The 15,716-nt window shown below is 42.8% G+C and overlaps 1 protein-coding gene across 2 annotated transcripts in view; it reads left to right on the forward strand.

The window, feature by feature from the left end:
* Nucleotides 1–6,172: 6,172 nt before the first annotated feature.
* The window catches only part of TBC1D12 (TBC1 domain family member 12), a 46,794-nt gene continuing 37,250 nt past the window's right edge, over nt 6,173–15,716 (forward strand). The window contains exon 1 of one of the 2 annotated variants that reach the window (XM_053388702.1): nt 6,173–7,234. In XM_053388702.1, coding sequence (XP_053244677.1) covers nt 6,447–7,234 — 788 coding nt within the window. In that variant the 5' untranslated portion in view covers nt 6,173–6,446. The remainder of the gene's footprint in view (nt 7,235–15,716) is intronic. The other variant, XM_053388701.1, reaches the window with a different exon arrangement.

The following is a 15,716-nucleotide window of genomic DNA, read 5'->3' on the forward strand; positions in this document are numbered from 1 at the left end:
ATAGTTCAAAGAAGCCTTCGTGAGCTACTCATCTTGCAAGAAGGCGTCCTTTTGCCTCTTGCAACAAGGAAGCACTTCCTATTGCCCAACGCAAACAGAGCGATCGTTCCTCATGTGCCAGAACCACTCCTCAGCTGAAGGCAATAAAAGAGAAGGCGAAGGATTGCCTGTGAATTGGTGGGACTAAAATGAAATCAAACCTCACAGTGCATCAAACGGATGAAGAAAGGGCAAAACATTTTGCTAAGGTTTCTGTGCCTTTAGTAGCTGGTACCAAGTTATCTGAAGGAAAGATGGGGTAAAAGTGTAATGAAACAGTGCTTTAAAAAAAAAGTGTTGAAATCAAATAAAAATATATTCGAAAATTGTACTACCAAAATGACAATCCCAGGATCACTGGTAGGGATTGAAAGCAGCTGTGACGGCTTGCTTCAGGGCACTCACATGAATTAAGGGGCTGAGCAAGCTTTGAAGTGGGAACTTCTGATTCACAGGTCATGTGCTGCTCAGCCACTGTGCTGCACCAGAGCCATCCACGTGTTCAGAGCTTTGCAGGGCTGCTGTCGAGCTGAGCAATCCAATCCAGCTGTTTATGCAGAATAGTGAAAGAGGCCGGGGAATCGAGCCCGGCTCACAGCCAGGCAGTTCTCCAGGGTGCTTTGAGGCACGGAATTGAACATTATTGAGAGCAGTCATTTTATCTGAACAAAGGAACTCTTTGATCCCCACCCCCCACCCCGGTCTGCAAACAATTTTATTTCCTTTTATTACTTGGCATGGAGCATGCGATTAGTATAGGAGATCTGGCAAAGTTTAAAGACTTGCCTATACGTTAATACAATTTTGCTCTGAATAAATAGATGAAATTAAACCTCTGAGACTTATTCATCTGTCTCTGTATGTTAAGGAGGGGCTTTTTATTTGTACTGGAAAAGTCCTGCAAAGACTAGGTTTGAAGGAAACTGACAATAACAAATATCCTTTACAGATAATACATTATTTGAGAAATGACGGTATTCCTGTAACTCTTTGGCATCTGGAGATATTGAAGTCTGTCTTCCCTTTCAAGGCTGTGCTCAAACAGACATTTTATGTGGCTGTTGTGAGGCAATTCTCCTTCTAGCTGGGGCAGCCGTTGACATTGACGTATGCAAAGTGGATGAATGGCCATCCCAACTGGCAGACCAGGCTCTTTCAGTGGTTGCTGCTCTGAATGAGGTGTACCCCATGGAGGAGGTTTTTCAGCGGTGTCTCCAGGGCTGTGGAATGATCTCACAGAGATACAATTACCAGAAGGATTGGTTGTTAAACCACTCTGAGAATTACAGCTGTGTCAGGGGATTGGGAGACTTCTGACAGTTCTCAGCAAACTACAGTTCCCGTCTTTGGCAGAAGCCACGACTGTTTAAAGTGTTATGCTGCTGCTTTAAATGTATACTGCAGATGGGGGTCTCTGCTGGTTTTGCAGCAGCAGACTAACACGTGGATACCCCTCTGGAAACTATATATGCAGGGCTCCCCCCCCCCAGCTGGAACTCACCAGAACTCAATTCTGGCACCTCTCAGGTGGTCGCCATTGCAATTATAAGAGAGCAAGGGAGGGGTTCATGGTGAGTTCTAGCACCTCTTTTTTAAAAATCATTTTTATTGGTTTTACAAATATAAAGTTATAAACAAAGAATCAAAAAGTATATCCGTGTAAAGAGATTCCTCTGAATCTCAGGACTTTCCCCCCATCCCCTCCATGGGGTCCCATTATGAACATTTAATACTGCATATTTTTCTCCATACTCCAACTTTTATATCAGACCATATTATCCATGGTAATTTTTAAACTACAAATGAAATCAAAATCCTGTTAACGTTTCCATCTGCTTGCAGTGGTCTCCTAAATAGCTTATAAATTTTCCCCATTCTTTTATAAAGTTTTTATCCTCTTAGTTTCTGAGTTTACCAGTCAGTTTTGCCATCCCGGCATAGTCCATCAGCTTGGTTTGCCACTCCTCTCTGGTAGGGACTTGGTCTTCTTTTTATGTATGGAAGAACAATCACCCGGATGTTACTAGCCTCGAGATGGAAAGAAGACCAGAACCTCTTTTTCTAGAAAAATAGCATTGCATATATGTAAGTTCCTGCTGCTGCTACTGCCGCCAGTAAAACAGTGAGGTTTCCTTTTCTTCAGGGCAGCTTCTATTTTAGGACATGGTGGAAACAGTTTTGATAGAAATGGTTCCAGCAGCTATCTAGACAACACCAGCTTCCTTTGGGGTCATTGTCATTTTAAAGAATGGGCAAAGAAGAGTAGGGAAGCCACATAGGGGAGCAGCGTGAAGGGAATTAAAATTCATGTGAGAACTTAATACTGTTGACTTTACCAGCCTTGAAATAAGAACTGTGTGTGTGGTGGTATCATTGTACAATGCAGATTGGAGCCTGCTTACAGACACTATTGTAATTAAAACAATCAATAATAAATGAGCTCAATAGGTTTTGGTAATTCAAGGTGGGCATCTAGCAATATCTCTGCTAGCTTTGCTGAAATACTGTTTTTGGAAAGGTTTGTGAAAGACAAAGGGTATCCTTTTAAATATAAGCTGCTCTGAGTGAGAAAGAAGTAGCAGCTTGATGGAGGAGCTCTTATTTGAGTGTGTGATGGGACACCAGGGTTCCTGGGTTGTCACCTGGCCATCTAAGTAGGACCTGGTAGGCACCAACCAGGCAGTGGCTCCTAAGGAGAACACATTTGGACGTTGCCTGGAGACTTCACCTATGGGAGAAGAAGCGTGGGAGCCCAACTGCTGTACCTTAGGCAGAATGGTGGGGAGACAGGGAGGCTATAAAATGCCTCAGGGAGAGGGAAGAAGGGGCAGAAGTTCAGTGGAGATCCAGGGATGAGTGTGGGTAAAGGAGATGATCAAATAAGGCTCTTCCACACAGTCTTTGCTTTGCTGCTGGATACGGCATACCCAAAGCCTATGATTACCTAGCATCTACCCACCCTACTCCCTGGGCATAGGAGCCCTGGATTTAAGCCTGCCAAGGGCATTAAGGTAGACTACACCTGTCTTCTTTGGTGGGGTGGGGGAGAGAATTTTCCCTGGAACCTTAAGGCATTGTGAGGATCCTGACTGTCCAGGGGGTTTGGAGACCTACTTCTGAGGAGACTTGACTCTAAAAAAAAGGGGGGAGACTTGGGACACTCCATTGTAAGAACAGCACTGAAGTAGCTACCTTGGAAGAAGAGGTCTGCTAATGGGTTTATTGCTGAGAGCATACTGGGCCCTGGGGGAAAGCAGATAATGTGAAGCAACATTTCTGAAATGAAGTCTGACGTACAACTGATCAAATGTGAGTTGGTACCTTCTTTGACTCCCTTTGCTACTTGTGGCCCATGGAAAGCATGGAAGGTGCCTCTTCCCCAGCAATACATAACCGTGTTAGCAATTTGGTCTTGATCTTAACTATCGTCATACACAATTAGTTGTGCACCGCAGCAAATGGCTGTAGACACCAGCAAGCACCTTTTGCATTAAAGGTGTATCTAGCCTGTTAAGTGGGTTTTGAATGATTTGTAGAATGGTAGGCATGTAGTAAGGTGCATCATGGATAAATGGGTGTGTGTGTAAGGGGGCGGGGAGATGGAGAGAAGCGCAATCCTCAGTAGACAGGGCAATCCTATGAATGTCTACTGAGAGTAAGTTTCCTTGACACACTCCCAGTTTAATGTGCAGTCTGAGTATGGTATTCCAGATCTGTAAACATAAGATAGAATTGTAGAGTTAGAAGGAACCTTGAGGATCATCTAGTTCAGGCACCCCCAAACTCAGCCCTCCAGATGTTTTGGGACTACAACTCCCATCATCCCTAGCTAACAGGACCAGTGGTCAGGGATGCTGGGAATTGTATTCCCAAAACATCTGGAGGGCTGAGTTTGGGGGTGCCTGATCTAGTCCAACCCCCTGCAGGAATATGCAGCTGTCCTATATGGGGGTTGAACTTGCAAACTTGGCATTATCAGATCTACACAAACACCACTTCTCACTTACAGCTCGCAGTTAAAAACTCTCACATATATCCTCATTGATCTCCACAGCAGCCTTTGTCTGGGAATTGCAGCTGTGCGAGGAGAATAAGGGTCTCTCAACAACTCTCAGCACCCTTAACAAACTACAGGTTCCATGATTATTTGGGGGAAGCCATGACTGTTTAATACGTATAGTGCAGTTGGGTCTTAACAATGGAATCCTATGTATATACATTCAGATATAAGTTCTACTGAGTTCAATGATACACCCATATGGGGATGAGGTGTGTGTGGATTTTCAATTCAATTTGTATTTAAAGGTGAACTTACGAAATTTGCACTTTCCAAAGCAATACAAAGACTGAAACATGACCATTTTTCAAAAAGTTGCACTTATCTGAATTTTGCAACACAGTTCTCCAGCCATACTAAAGTGTGCATATAAATACATACATTAGTGAAAATAACTTACCAAACCACATATTAGGGGAAATGCTTTGTAAAAGTGTGGCTGTTAGTGTCATTGGCACTAAAGTGCTGATGAACTGAGGAGTTACCTTAAAAATTGCGAACTGATATGGAAATGTGGAGAACTGGGAAAAAGCGAAACTGCAGGAAACTGAAATTAACATATTTCGCCTTCCACACTCCTAGCTAAGTGTTTGCAAAGGACTGCAGCTTAATAGAATTAGCCCTTTGGAAGTTTTATCTGAATGTTTCCAAATTACCTGTGAACTATTTAACTTCCAGATGGGGATATACTATGACAAGTTTGACTCCTGAATGCACTTTCATGGCTGAGTTATAAACCTGTAGAAACAGTGCGCTGTAACATTAAAGCCAAACGGCTCCCGAATGACAATGTAAGAGATGCAACACAGGGTAAGAAAAGTTCTTAGATGAAGTGTAAACAAAATAATAAGGGTGACATTGAGTTTGTCACACAAGATTGGCTGTAGACAGGATAAACTTGTTTTGGCCTCTCTGCAACAGGATACTCCCTGCAGTGTAAAGCTATATGGGGAATACTGTATCCAAATACCAAAGTATTTGCTTTTATACTACAAATGCCATATTCTTCTAGAAAAAATATATTAAAGAGGACTGAATTGCAAAAGTTTAAAATCCCCATTGGGTCAGATGGGCTCAGTTCACTGTCCCAATGTGACAGAATGGATGAAGTAATTCAGAATGAAGGTAAGAGGGATCATGTTTTGATTCCTTCCAGTGTTAAACAAAACATTCCCTGTAAGCAGAAAACCAGACAGACAGGGAGAGGGTTATGCTAGAACCTTTATTTATCCTTACGATAAGAGTTTTGGTTTCTAACTGCAGGGGATTTCATTACACAGGGTGGCTGGGGGCATCCAGAAATTGTAACCCCCAACTTGAGTTCTGGTACAGTGCATTTTACCACCTCACTGCCTACATAGAAAAAGTTCTTTTGATGTTAGCAGGAGACGCTTGAACGTGTGCCTTCGGCTGGATGCAGACGAAGCCTGCAATCATTTACAGGCATGCCTGTGTTCTACGAACACGCAGTACTTCCAGGCACTGGTTTGCACTTTTAGTTGAGGTGAGGCTACACGGAAAATTAGTGGAGCAAGTCAGTAATTTCTTAAACTCCACGGGTGGGAACTACCCGTGCTTGTACTCAGAAGCAAGTCCTCTTGAGTTAAGCAGGGTTTCGAGGGCAGATGAAGCTCAGCCAACCTGGGTCTGGATCCAGCCCCATACCGTAGCACGTGATACCTGACGCCGTAATCAATGGGCTCCGGTGGCTGGATAATGAACTCTGCAGAGGGAGACTAAGAAGCAGCTGACACCTTGCCTGTCACCCGGAATACTGGGGAAAAAATGACACGTGTGTGTGTGTGTGTGTGTGTGTGTGTCCTTTCCCGGCTACACACGCGCACTGCGAGTGGAATACGGGAAACAGCGCAAGGCTGGCTGAGCTGCCCCAACGGGCTGGTTACCAAGAGGGATATGTAACAATACCGTACCGCCCTTTGTTATAGGCGGGAGCCTTAGATGATATACGGTAAACCTGCGAGCCTTCCATCGGCCCGCCATGAGCGTCAGAGGGCCGGATGTTTACAAGGCGCCACTTCCGCGCCAGCAACATCGTCTCTATGGTCGGCGGCGATGACCGCCGAGAGGCCCCCGTGCGCCTGCGCGAGCCGGGCCCCCTTAGGCCGCTCCTGCCGCCACCATCACCGTAGTCGGCTGCGTTGAGCGGGACCGGCTGGTGGAGCCGAGGAGCGCAGCAGCAGCAGCAGCCGCCGGCGCCCCGCCCCGTCGGTCCCTGTGCGCCACCGTGAGGGGCCGGGCCGCCGCCTCCTCCTCCTCCCCCTGCCCTTCCCCGCTCCCCTTCCCCGCTCCCAGCCGCGCCGCTGGCTCCCCGGGGGTTCTGCGTCGGCAAATGGTTGGGCCGGAGGATGCCGGAGCTCAGGGCGGCGCATCCTTGCTTCCCTCGGGCCGGGAGAAGGAGGAGGCGGCGTCGCCGGAGGAGGAGGCGAAGGGCGGCAGCGGCGACGACGACGACGCGGAAGCGGACGGCAGCCGAGAGGGTGCCGGGGCCCGGCTGCGCTGCTACCTGGCCGGCAAGAGGCCACCCAACGGGGACGCCTGCGGCGCAGGGAGGATGACCAACGGGGACGCCGGCTTCCTCCTGTCGCCGCCGCCTGCGCCTCCTCAGGGGGGCACGTCGAGCCCCTCGGAGCCGCCGACTTCGCAAAGCACGACGCTCCACAACGGCGGCTGCGCCTTTTTCCTGCCGGTGGCCCAGAGCGCGGTTGCTCTCGAGGAGGAGCCGCCGCCGCCGCCTCTGTCGCTGAAGAGCTGCGGCCTCGTCGCCGCCGCCGCCGCCGCCCCGGCCATGTCTCCCTCGCCCTCTTCGTCGTCGTCGTCCGCTTCAGGGAGCCCTTCTCCGGCTTCCGAGGAGGCGGAGAGCCTGGCCTCCCCGTCGGCGAGGGCTCTCCCGTGCCTGCCCTCGCTGGCTTTCATGGACATCAACCTCAACTCCCGCAACACCTTCGAGGTGAGCCGTCGCCGCAGCGCCCCGGAGCATTTGCAGCCGCAGCAGCCCCCGCCGCCGCCCGCACTCGCCTCCGGCGCCAATGCAGCTGCCGCCGCCGGCTCCGAGCAAGGGGACCGGGCGAAGCGGCTGGGAGGCCTCGCCAGCTCCAGCTTCGCCGAATTCTTCACGAGGTGAGTGACTCACGCGGCCGCTCCCCGGGACTCCTGCGGGGAAAAGGGGCTGCCGCATGCGGGAGGAGAGCGTAACCTTGTAACTTAATAGGAGAGAAAACCAGCCGGAATCCCCCTCCCCACCCGCTCTGGAAGCATGCTTTGAAACGGTGCCGGAGCTGTCATTTTAAACCTTAAACCTCTTGCGTGGGAGTTGTGGCCATTACGGTCAAGGTGTCTTGACTCTGTATCCCTTCAGATCCATTTCCTGCAGTGCACTCTCCCAGGTGTGCTTTTTTGCCCACCCCCTTCCCCTGGAATTGTAGCTTGGTATATCGTTAAGTCTTATGAAGCTGATCTGCAAGAAGAACTCCTTTTTAAAAGTTAAAACGGTTGTGATAACTCTTTTGGAAGAGGAAAGTAGCAGTGGCCAAGGTATGCTTGAGCACCCTTTGTGATGGACCTGTTTTTGATGAGAAGATTTTAAAGATGAGGGGGGTGTGTGTGTAAAGAACCTTCAGAGAGAATTTGCCCTTGTCTTACTGAGCTCATGGGTAGCCTAAATCCAAACTGTGGTCAGTCTGGCATAGTGGTTAAAGTGTTAGACGAGGAAGGGGGAGACCCAGGTTCAAATCCCTGTTCACCTAGTGACCTCTGCTCACTGGGTGACCTTGGGCCAGTCACCACATCTCAGCCTAACCTACCCTGCATGCTTGTTGAGGATAAAATGGAGAAATGGGAGAACTGTTTATGCCACCTTGAACTCTTTGGAGGAAAGGGGAGGTATGAATGTAATGATGCAGTAATAACCCCCCCTTTTTTGTATCTTATTTAATGCTTATACATTTTCTATGATTTTGTCTCTACTCAATTGAATCAATTTGATTAAGCATGCAGTAGCATTTTATGCTTTTCAGCTTCACTAATCTATTTTCTGAACTGAAGACTGCCATGTCAACAAGAAATTGTGATAGCGTTCTGTGCAAGATGTCCTGCTAAATAGTTGAGCCTCAAGTTGTTTGCTTTTCTATGCATATCATATTGAATACTAAAGCTGCCTCTTGTTGCATCTTTTCTCCTATGTTTGATTAAATAATTGTCTAGTTAGAAGAGAAAGGGAAACAATTCAGCATAGTGATACTGTACAAACATTTATATATTGCTCTTTAGTAAAATATTGTTCTCAGGTGTCACAAAAGAGGAATGTATCATGTACTTGCCCAAGTGTACACTGCTCTTTGTGGCATATTTAAAGGACATATCTTGATAAACAGAATCATAGAATCACAAGAGCTGGGAGGGATCACAAGGGTCATATAGTCCAGCCCCCTGCAATGCAGGAATCTTTTGCCCAAATAACTAGCACATATTTGATTGGGCTTGTCTAGTGCCTTTGCATTTTTCTGGAGTGACTATCAAAGAACAGTTGAGTAGCCACTGGGAGCAATGCTTATTTTGTCTAGTTAAAATGCTAATGGCATTCTAATAACTTCCTTCCTTGTGCATATTTCGTTGTATAGCAATTGATTATTTCCCCTTAATAATCTTTGCTGCATGTGAATTTCAAAACTTAACTGTATTATTTTTATAATAATGGAGAGGATAATGTTCCCTTCGTAAGCCAGCTTTGATTCTTTTTACTTCTTTTTTCTTTCCTTTTCTGCAAGCAGAAATGAGATGTTCCAAGTTGAACAACTGTTAGCCAAGAATGAAGTAAGGTTTTGTGGCTATGTTGTAGCCTGGACTTGAAGAATCAACACATTTTTATACATAGCTGGTTTCTCTGGTCACAATGATGGAAGACTTGATGGGTATTGGGATTGTTATAGTGGAATGCAAGTAATATACCATTTTAAATTATTCATTTCTCCGAAGGGGTTTTAGTTCTCTTATCTGCCAGTTTTCAAAAAGCATCATTTGCTTCCTGGATATTGAAACTATGTCTTAGTACTGATTGTTTATGGCAGATACTCGATGCTGATTTTAGCATTTTGGTGTTATGTGAAATAATGTTAGGGATACCTTATTCTTTTCCACATACTGTGGACTCTGTGTTACACTTGTAAGGCATCTGACGGGGTGCAAATTAGTTCCCTCAAGCTTAGCATGACTGAAAGGGCTGGGAGGTGCTAGAATGGACAAGCCCAATTGAATATCCCACAGATTACAAACTGTTATGTCATTGCCCTGATAGGATTGGTGAAAGTGTTGCACACTGACGCTGCATCATAGTGTGTAGGTCTTGTGTTGGGTAACCATTAATATCATTCTGTTATTTACTGGTAAGTTTTTCTAGTTTCTCTCTGGCTTGGCTCTCACCACACCTCAAATGTGTTTGAACAGCTACTCTAGTATTAATTACTGGTTTGACTTTTCCTCTCTGCCTGAACTGAACTGCTCACCATTTCATAATACAACTTTGTGTGGTAGGAGAAGGTGCTAGTGCACATTTCCCTAGATGCCATTATCTCCTAACAGGCGGTTGTAGGATTGTACTGTTGCTATCCCTAAACTCTGTTCTGATCTGCTTTTTAGTACTTCCTTCAGTATCCTTCATTGATGTTTTCTGATTGCATTTCCTGAGTATAAGTGAAGTTATGATGATAATTTATTGGGGAAATTACTCAGATACCAAAAGTCTGTGTAAATATTGGGTCTTTAAGATTTCTAAAGCCATCACAAAAGTTGGTTGTTCTCATTCCTCATTTTGTATTCAACAATTTTTTCATGGTCTGGCGAGTTCCAATAGGAAAACTTTAAAAAATGCTTTTTATAAATATAGGTGATGATGTCAAGTAGTTTCAAGCTTTGTTCATAGAACAGGAAGAGATGCTATCTTCCATTGAATCTCTGGGAATAACTTGGAACGCTCTCTGCATTTTCTTATGGCTATCTTTTTATGGTTGTGACACATGCTGACTTGGTTCAGATCACACAGTAAACTAAACTATAGATTACTGAGATCGCCCAGCGAGGGGTGTACACTTACTTTGCTCTTCCCCAGTTCTGCACTACGCCAAGCTAAGTAAAAGTTTGGCTTAACATGTCACCTGAACCAAAACTTGCACTCCATGTCTAACCTTGAGCTGTAGCGAGGGTTTGAAGAATATAAATGCTGTGGGTTGGTTTTTTTAAAAGTCCATAAAAATGGAGCAAATTTATGATTTGATGCTTGTGAAACTGACAGAATGAAACTGACATAGCTACAGATGAATATTAGGCAAGCTTGGCAGCTAGGGTAATTCTCTGATGCAAATTACTGTATCCAAATTACCCTAATTTGTATAGGAAGCATCTTTCAGTTCAAAACGTTCAGGGAAAACTCACATCACTGTTCTTCCTACAACCAACCACATTCCTTTTGGAGCTTTTTGGTCAACTCTGAGACATGGTAGTTCAGAAGCTTACAACTAACATGATGTAGAATAGGAATACATTTGCTTGAGTTATAGCTTGTTAAGCGATTCACTGATAGTGCTTCTGTGTAAGTGAGACATGCAACAAAATAATTGTAGTGTGGAATACTCCTTTTCATTATTCTAGCCACTCTATTCTGTCTCGTCCTCCCTTTTCTATCCTCTCAATAGTCAAGGCAGCATTTTGTGGCCATTGAGCGTGCTTAGTCCTTATTGAGACGTTTGTGAGGTTCCCTCCTCATGTTTTTTCTTTTAAGGTTTTGTACTTCTGCAAACCGTGTGGTTTTCCTGAGCCCCTTGATACCTCCCTCTTGTGCATTGGTGGAGCTATGTTGATACTTGCTGAATTTTGTAAATGTAAGTGGTGATCTGACTTTTAAAGAAGATACAATATATCTAGGTTAATTCATTTGGTTAGGTCAGTTTTAAAGCTGAAAATAGAGGAACAAACCTACCAAATACTGTCTCTGCTGAGTCTGAATTCTGGAATCTGTATTGGAAGCTGGTTATCTCTGACCCATGCATTGTATTAGTAGTGGATAATAATTCTCTGTCACTGGAGATTGACTGGTGAGTGTCTCTCAAGCATTCTTCCTAGCAACTGCATTACAGCAACTTTAGGGGTCTCAGGTTCCGAGGACACGAGCTTTGTGCCGCAACCCTATTACTAATTAAGCACTGAGATTCCTGGTACAGAGACTCATAACAATTGGGATGTTAAAATTAGTACTCAATGAAATAAGTTATATTTCAGTATTTGACATTTTAAAAAGCCATTGAATCTTGCTCAGAAGCTAGGGGCAACTGTGTCTCAGTAATGACATTGTATTTTGATTTCTAGAGGGTTAAGTATTGTATTTTGAATATCTAAAAATCTGAAAATCATTGTTGGGGCACTTAAAGTATCCTGCCATATGAGCACTAATTGGGGCAAGTGTTTTTACTTTTTAAATTGGCTTACACTTTTCTGACTTGACATCAAGCTGCTTCTTTTCAATACTTTTATTGAACATTCAGTATTAATCACACAGCGCTGCAGATTGGGATTTTGAGCTTATGAACAAAAAAGACCAGTGAGTAAAGAAAAGCAGAAATGGCTAAATATAAGTGTTAAAGCTATAGTATGCTTTCTTGGACATCTTATGAAGACTGTTTCAAACAAAGATATCATAATATATAAAATATATGTTTTTCTTATACTAGCTATTATACCTTTCCTGTATTATTGTGAAATCTGTAACTATGATTTCAATCCTAAACACACCTACTAGGGAACAAACCCTGTTGAACATGGTAGAACTTCTGAGTACAACATGCAAAATATTTCATTTCCCATTGTTCACTTTTTAAAAATATATCTGTTAGTGCTCTAAGACAACAGAGAAATACACAAAAATGTGTTCTAAATAGTCTTACCTGCTTTAAATGGAATGGTAACTAAAAAAGTAAAATATCTTGGAATCTGGCTAACGATAAAGAATATAAATCTGATGGAAGATAACTATACAACCACATGGAAAGAAATAAGGAAGGACCTGGATACTTGGAACAGAATAAAACTTTCTTGGTCGGGGAGAAGGGCGGCTATTAAAATGAGTCTACTACCGAAATTGCTATTCCTATTCCAAAATATACCGATAATTAGGGGAACCTCAGTATTCAAAGACTGGCAGAAAATACTCTCTAGATTTATTTGGCAAGGAAAAAGACCAAGAATTAGATTCAAATTACTTACAGATCAAAGAGATAGGGGAGGATTCACAGTTCCAAATTTAAAGTTGTATTATGAAGCCTCGTGTCTTTGTTGGGTTAAAGATTGGATTGTTATCAAAAATAAAGACCTGTTAGATCTAGAAGGATTTAATATAAGATTTGGTTGGCACTCTTACCTATGGCGCAACAAGGGAAAGGTTCATAAAGGATTTTCTAACCACATTTTTAGAGGACCACTGCTGGAAGTGTGGGAAAGAAATAAAAAATTATTGGAACAGAAGACCCCTTGGTGGCTATCGCCAATTGATATCCTGACAATAAAAAAAACAAACATTGAAGGAGAAAGGTGGACCTATGAAGACTTGCTAGTAAAAACAGATACCGGTTGGAGGATTAGGCCTTATGATGAAATAAAGAACAAATTGACAGGATGGATCCAATTTCACCAAATTAATTCTATATGGACTGAAGATAAAAAGAATGGGATAAGTGAGAAAAAATCTAGATTCCAGATTGAAATACTAGAAAGCAAAACAAAACTCCTATCGAAAATGTATAACCTATTACTTGAATGGGACACCAAGGATGAAGAAGTAAAGGAGGTAACGGTGAGATGGGCAATGGACTTCGGACATAACATAGAGTTTGACAAATGGAAGGCATTATGGAATAAAGGTATGAGATTCTCGGCATGTACAACACTCAGGGAAAATATGTATAAAATGATGAACAGGTGGTACGTAACGCCCGTAAAATTGGAAAACTATATAAAATTGGTGATAAATTATGTTGGAAGTGTAAGATCAAGGAGGGCGATTTCTATCATATGTGGTGGTTGTGTGAACCTATCAAAAAATTCTGGGAATCTATATACAATGAACTAAAAAAAATTCTCAAATACACCTTTATAAAAAAAACCGAAGCCTTTTTGCTGGGGATAATTGGAGAGGAAATCCAAAAGGAAGATCAAACACTCTTTCAGTACGCGACAGTGGCTGCCAGAACTCTAATAGCGCAGAATTGGAAGACATCAAAAATCCCAACTATAAACGAGTGGCAATTCAAACTATTTAATTATTTAGAACTGGCAAAAATGACACAGAAAATAAGAAACCAAAATGACATAAAGTTTAATAAAGAATGGAATAAATTTATGGCATACATGGAAACAGAGGTAAAAAAATCTAAAAATCACAGTAGGTGTGACGTAACACTTGCGATGTAAAGAATTATTTGAGGAAAAGAAACTGCAGATAAAAAATCATATAATATATTCTGAAACCGAGATGAAGGGAAGTCAATCAGTGTTGTGTGTTATTTAGTTAATGTAAGTTAATTTGTTGGTGTCTTATGTTAAGAGATGTTTTTTCTTATGTTTTCTTTATTATTATTTCTCTTTTTTAATGTATTTCTTTTTTGTGTGTGTATGTGTTAAGTATGTCTTCTTTGTTTGTTTTAACGTTTGATGTAGCAAAATGAATGAAAACCAATAAAAAAAATAAAAATAAATGGAATGGGTGAGAAATTGTTTTCCACATTCAATTACAGGCTTGTATGAGGATAGTACTCCACATAACCTACTTGAGAAGTTGTTAAACTTGAATGTTGAAGTAGTATAATGTGCAGAGGCATGTTTCACTGTGCTCTAGCTTGTAGTTGTGGTCCTTCGGGAATCTAATTCTGTTCCAATTAAAACAAATTAGAATGATACAAATAGAGGCTAAAAGCCACAATTTATTTTCTTGGTGGTCCCATGCCATTGTACACTAACATTGCCATTGTTAGTGTAGTTCTGGTAGCAAAGACGAAATGAAATGTTTTGAAATTTAAATTCGTATTGCTCATAGATGAAACTTTTTCCTGGTATAAATGTTTCTCTTTCCTATATGTGAAGGCAGTACTTACCTGTGTGCTGAATTACTGTCACAGTATTCTTTTCACCTTTGTTTCAACTGGACAATGCCCTGGCCTGCCAGAAATTCAGTTTATGTGTAGGGGTGAATAGTAGGAGCGATGAATGTTTTCCCCACCCTGAGTCGTCCCATCCCCCCAACTCTGCAAACTTTAGTTAGTTTAAAACTAACTTTGATTTTCTGTGTAACTTTTAAAAGATGTGTGGGGAACCTGTGGCCCCCAGATGTCGCTTAACCACAACTCCCTTTATCCTGGCCATTGGTCATGCTGACTGAGGTTGATGGGAGTTAGGGGACAGGCATCTGTTGGATCTAAGTTCCCCACACCTCTGTTACATGTTGGTGAGAGTTGTTTCTCTAGGTCTGCAAGTTATTTGTGTCTTTAGTTCTGTGCACAGTTAAGTAGAAGCAATGCATAGGACTGTAGCTGATGACTGTAGTACAACAATGGGAGTGTCTGAAGATGTCATATACTATTTATTGTCCCTGTGATGCTCACCTCTCATTTACTCTTCTTCCACAATTTGTCTGTCCATCTTTCCCTCTCCCCCCCCCCATGCCCCCTGCTGCAGCAGATACAGTGGTACCTTGGGTTAAGAACTTAATACGTTCTGGAGGTCCGTTCTTAACTTGAAACTGTTATTAACATGAGGTACCACTTTAGCTAATTGGGCCTCCTGCTGCTGCTGCTGCACCGCTGCTGCATGATTTCTGTTCTCATCCTGAAGCAAAGTTCTTAACCCAAGGTACTATTTCTGGGTTACTGGAGTCTGTAACCTGAAGCGTCTGTAACCCGAGGTACCACTGTATAGGGGGTGAAGTGGCAGGCTTTAGTGTGGGGAAAATAAACTGCTAAAAATTGCTTAACACTGTTGGATACCACGCTTACAATTGCAGATATCTAAGGACATGAATCCACTTTCTTTTTCAGGGTAGCATGGAAAATTTAGCAAAATGGGTTCATTATGTATGAAAATTTTGTTTTGTGATGCAGTGATGGCCTATTAACGTGATATAAAGCTTAACTGCATCTGAAGAACCAGCCATGCCTCCTTATGATGTGCATTGGTAAAGGCAGGGCTTCTACCTTAATTACTTTAGAGGTGCATTAGGGGCATACTTAAGAGCTCTTCGTCACTTTTTACTTTGACGGAATGTCTCTGCAAGTAATTCTTGGTGATAGTGTTTGAATGCAGGGACAGAATTCTCTGCTGTGTTTCTACTTTTTAGGCTTCTTCCTGTGTTTCCCTTTTATCTCTGATGTTCTAAAGAAGTAATGTAACAAGCACCAGTGTAAGTTTCCCTTTAGAGTTAGACAATAGAAAGTAAAATACCAGTGATGGTAAAATACTCTATGGTTTTATGCAGTGCTTTTTTCTGGGGGACACACAGGGGTACGCATACCCCTAAACATTTTGTGAATCTTTGTACTTTTGTCCATTTACTCTGTTTATTTTTCCT

Source organism: Podarcis raffonei, chromosome 5 (genome assembly GCF_027172205.1).
Source record: "Podarcis raffonei isolate rPodRaf1 chromosome 5, rPodRaf1.pri, whole genome shotgun sequence".
Lineage (NCBI taxonomy): Eukaryota > Metazoa > Chordata > Lepidosauria > Squamata > Lacertidae > Podarcis > Podarcis raffonei.